This window comes from Ornithorhynchus anatinus, chromosome X2 (genome assembly GCF_004115215.2).
Source record: "Ornithorhynchus anatinus isolate Pmale09 chromosome X2, mOrnAna1.pri.v4, whole genome shotgun sequence".
Taxonomy (NCBI): Eukaryota; Metazoa; Chordata; class Mammalia; order Monotremata; family Ornithorhynchidae; genus Ornithorhynchus; species Ornithorhynchus anatinus.
This window is the reverse complement of record NC_041750.1, coordinates 10,261,489-10,266,471: the sequence shown is the minus strand read 5'-3', so window position 1 is coordinate 10,266,471 and position 4,983 is coordinate 10,261,489. Positions and strand designations below refer to the sequence as shown.

Genomic DNA, 4,983 nt, shown 5'->3' with positions numbered 1-4,983 from the left:
GAGAGAGTGTGGAGTTTTATTTCGCAAGTTGACTGGGTTCCCTCTTTCACTTAACCCACTGTGTTTTAGGAAGCCCATCCCAAGTGAGGCATCAACTGAATACCCAGCGTTCCTAGTACGTAGCAGAGCCCCAAGGGGAAATCTCCATTTCCCATTGGGAAATATCATGACGGCTGATCTCTCACTCAACTAGCCTTCTTGTAAAGAAGAGCATCTCTTTGAGGTCTCAAATAACCTGCTCAGTTGCTCTACTCTCCTGGATTCTGGAGGAGGAAGAGGAGGAGGAGGCGGCGGCTTGTTCCTCAGTGGCACCTTCAGGAGTCAGAAGAGCTGGATTGAGGGGTAATACGATGGGCCCTTCAAAGCTGGGTGCCGTTTATTATTCCAGTACTATTATTAATCGCAAGGACTATAGACCTCATTCAGGGGTGGTGTTATCAAGTGGGTGGGTAATAATAAAAATCGCAGTGTTTTGCTAAGCACTGTACTAAGCGCTGGGGTAGATACAAGATAATCAGGCTGGACTTAGTTCCCATCCCACATGGGGCTCACGCTCTTTTATTTGGAAGGGGGTGGGGAGGGAGATTTAGGGCTTTGACCTGGCAAGTTGGGCAAGGGTTGGGACGGGAGAGAAGGAAAGGTTTTGGCTGGAACGCTGGCAGCTGACCGTGAGCCAGTGGGAGGGCACAGCCAGGACTGGCTTTTGGAGATCTCGAAGGAATCGAGAGAAGGTAGTGGTCAGTAGGAGATTTCGGGGGGACTCGGAAGGAGACAGCGGCAGGTGAAGAGAGGATAATAGGTAATTGGAAAGGAGCACCGGGCAGTCGGGAGGAGATGGAAATGCCATTACGGATGACACCCCGAGGAGAGGAACAAGCTGGAAGGTGGATAGGGCAGGCTTCAGACATTCCCCACCCTCACCCCCTGTTCGGCATGATGCCATTTTTCGGAATAATAATCTTAGGGATCTTTTTTAATGGTATTCGTCAAAGGGAAGCTATGTGCCAGGCACCGAACTAGGCGCCGGGGTAGATACGGAGGCGTTCCGGTCGGACACGGTCCCTGTCCCAACCAGGGTTCACATTCTGAGTATGAGGGAGATATGTGGATTTTGTTGATTCTAGAACATCTCTCCAGGGGTATCCCTCAACCGCCTCACCATTTTTTTTAATGGTATTTGTTGAGCATTTACTCTGTGCCAGGCCCTGTACTGAGTCGTGGGGTAGATACAAGCTAATCAGGTTGGACACAGTCCACGTCCCACATGGGGCTCTCAGTCTTTTCAGAGGAAGGTAACTGAGGTGGCTTGCTCAAGGTCACGTGGCAGACGAGCGGCGGGGCCGGAGTTAGAACCCAGGTCCTTCTGACTCCCGGGCCCGGGCTCTCTCCGCCAGGCCACGCTGCTTCTCGCTCGCTCCGGAGCCTTCGGGTCGCACTCCGAGGTCATCCATGAAGTCCGGCTTGGTGTCGGAACAGTGAGACACGGTGATAGGAGCCACGGCCAGCGCTGCAGAGATGAAAAAGCAGACATCAAAGCTGCGAACTGGCCGTTGGCCGCCCTAAAGGAGGGTCCAGAAGAAACATTTGGGAACCCCTGGCCTGGCGCGCTTGCCTCCATCTCGTCGCTCCCTCGGTGGACTCGCCCGGCCCTCCGTCCCCCTCCGCCTCCGGCAGCCCACCGCTCCCCGCCCTCGAGGCTCTGGTCAAGTCAGCGCGGCTCAGTGGAAAGAGCCCGGGCTTGGGGGTCGGCGGTCATGGGTTCGAATCCCGGCCCCGCCACTCGTCAGCTGGGTGACCGTGGGCAAGTCACTTCACTTCTCTGGGCCTCTGTGACCTCAACTGGAAAGTGGGGGACGAAGACTGGGAGCCTCCCGTGGGACAACCCGGTGACCCTGTATCTCCCCCAGCGCTTAGAACAGTGCTCTGCACGTAGTAAGCGCTTAACAAACACCAACATTATTATTATTATCAAATCCCATCTCCTCCAGGAGGGCTCTCCCGACTAATCTAGGGCGGTGACGCGGCCCGGTGACCCGGGTGTCGGAAGGCCCTGGGTCGTCGGCCCGGCTCCACCGCCCGTCCGCCGTGTGACCTTGGGCGAGTCGCTCCCCCTCTCCGTCCAACGGGGGTGAAGAGCGGGAGTCGCGTGCGGGGCCGGGACCATGTCCGGCCCGACTGACCCGCATCCACACGGCGGACGATAGGCGCTTACCGGGCGCCGTCATTATTACCACCAATCTGGCCGCGTCGCCTGGGGAGTCCTCGGGCCCCCCTCGACGGGTGATCGACTTGGATGCCGCTTCGAGTCGATGGGCCCTCGGAACAATGGGCCGCCGTCCCCCCACAGACGACCCCGCTGCCCGCCGCCGGCGGGGATTTCCCGCGCTGCCGAATAAAGGGGGGATTATGCCCCAACAGGGCCAGGGAGCGTCGGAGGGATGATGAGGGATGAGGAGGGCCGGGGGCGGCGGCGGAGGCGAGGAGAGGAGGCGGGTCCGGCCGGGGCGGCGGCCTCCCCTTCCCGCCAGCAGGGAGCAGTGTGGGGCGGCGGCGGCGGGGCGGCGCGGCGCGGCGGAGCCGTGAGGTGGCGCTGCCTTCGACCTCGGCCTCTGCGCGAGCTTGAAGCCTGGGGCCCGGGCGGCGGCGGCGGCGGCGGCGGCGGGGCTCGGAGCCGGATCTAAGATGGCAGCGGCGGCGGCGGCGGCGGGGGGCGGCTCGGGGCCGGCCGGCGGCGTGGCGGCGGCGGCGACGGCGGCGACGGCGGCGGGGCCCGGGGTGGCGGTGTCCGTGTTCACCGGCGCCCGGCTCCTCACCATCGGGGACGCCAACGGCGAGATCCAGAGACACGCGGAGCAGCAAGCGTTGCGCCTCGAGGTCCGCACCGGCCAGGACGCCGCCTGCATCGCCCTCTATAGCCGTGAGTGCCGGGCCGGGGGCCGAGGGCGGAACCCGGCCGAGCCCGGGGGGCCGGCAGAGGGGACAGACAATAGGAGGAGCCGGCGGCCGGGCCGGGGTCGGGCCGGGGCCGGGGTGGAGGGGGGAGGAAGGACAGATTGCGGGGGCGGGGGGCACGGGGAGGGAAGCGCGATGGGGGTGAAGGGCGTTGGAGCGGGGGGACCGGAGAGAAGAGGGTCCGTCGGGGAGCGGCCGCCAGGCCGGGGGGCGGGGTGGGGTGGGGGGCGAAAACGGGGCTCCCGGCCGAGAGCGACCCCGTCGGACCGCAGGCAAGAGGCGGCCGTTACGACGAGGGGGAAACGTGCTAATAGGCTCTGACCGAAACGCGTGGGGCCGCGATGGAAGACGGAGATGGCTTGCGAGGAGGCCTACGCGGGGGAATCAAGGTGATCGGAGTAGAGGAAGAAAAACGATCGTATCTCTGTCTGTACGGTCGGGGGAGCGGGGTGGGGGGGGCGGGAGCCGTAGTAAACAGCCCTTCTGAGCTCACCGCCTAAATATCTGAAATATCCGTCTTTTGAAAAACTGTCAGAAAGGTGCCCGACCCCAGGGCTCGGTCTGGAAGGCTGGCCGACTCTCCTGCATGCTCACCGTTCCTTCCCTTTCATTTTGAGAATCTAAGTGGCTAATTGCATCTTCAATTGCTTGAGTAGAATCCTGTGCTTGCATCGAGAGACTCTGATTGAGGCCCCCGGGAACATTCGCTGAGCCCCCCCCCCCCCCGAAAGTTCACTGGAAAAAAAAAATCGCAGAGGTTATTTTCAAATCCCCACATCTCTTTCTAGGTCCTTCGGCCACTTTTCCCTTTTATTTTCCAGCCTTTTTATTAATTCCATCTGCACGCAGATCGCACTCTCTCTCTCTCTCCAACTTTGGTTCCCGTCTTTTTTCTGTCGGTCCACTTTCCTTTTTCCAAGGTTTTTATCACTTCTGCTCCGAAACGCTAAGGACGCCCTTATTGATCTTTATTCTCTGTGGTCCACCGACGCTTTTTAAAAACAGATCGTCGAGGCTTAAATTTTAAGGGCTGCCTCTGTCACCCCGGTTTCCTCCTCTGTTCAATGCTCTCATCTGCTGCCTCACTTGAAAAGTTGGGCAGTTTCTCGGTTGTGTTAGGGGAGAGAATAGTGGTGCTCGAGAGAGGACACGGAAAATGGGGAATCTCTGCGCGTTTTGTGTGTGGTGGATGGAATCGGGGGACAGAGAGTGAGGGGAGTGGGAAGGTCCCCCTACCCCTCTGACTCAAGGTGAGGTCGTGAAGCATAATTCACCCTTAAAAAGTCTTCTGATGGTTGGGAATTGCTATAAACGACTGCTTTTAAGCATCTTAGTGATGGACATGTGCTACTCTGGGTTGGCTAGAGCAGGAGCCGGTTGGCTTTGGCTGACTACTCACCTGGAACTCAAAATAATAATAATAATGAAAAACAACCCACCCCAACCCATTAACTAAGTGCTAGAGCCACCTGAGGAAAATCACAGATATGCTTCCCCGTTTCCCCACCGTGGTTTGCTTCGGTACAGGTCGAGTGCCGCAGAGCCCTCTCTTGCAGTTGTTCTGGGCAGTCAGCTGCCTTTGGGAATGGACCCTACTTTATTAGTCTTCATGTATTATAGTTCCAACCCATGTCCAATAGGATTTAGACATCTCACACCCTCATCATCGATGGTATTTATTGCATTCCTATCGAGAGCAAAGGACTATATTAAATGCTTGAGAGAGTGTAAAAGAAGCCAGACACATGTTCTCTCCCCTCACAACCTAATGGGGGAGATAGATTGACCAAAATGATGTATTTTGGGAGGAATAATCATAATAGTTGTGGGATTTGAGCACTTACTCTGTGCCAGGCACTGGAGTAGGTACAAGATCACCAGGCCCCACGCGGGGCTCCCAGTCTCAAGTAAGAAGGGGGGACAGGCATCGAATCCTCATTTTGCAGATGAGGGAACTGAGGCCCTGAGAAGTGAAGCGGCTTGCCCAGGGTCACACGGCAGACAAGTGGCCGAGCCGGGATTAGGGCCTGG

General features: G+C 58.4%; 1 protein-coding gene across 1 annotated transcript in view; it reads left to right on the top strand.

Annotated features, from left to right (window-relative positions):
* Nucleotides 1-2,757: 2,757 nt before the first annotated feature.
* CARM1 (coactivator associated arginine methyltransferase 1) overlaps nucleotides 2,758-4,983 on the top strand; it is a gene marked incomplete at its 5' end in the record, with an annotated part of 75,199 nt that continues 72,973 nt past the window's right edge. The window contains one exon of the mRNA XM_029053355.2: nucleotides 2,758-2,917. Within this exon, the coding sequence (XP_028909188.1) occupies nucleotides 2,758-2,917 (160 nt within the window). The remainder of the gene's footprint in view (nucleotides 2,918-4,983) is intronic.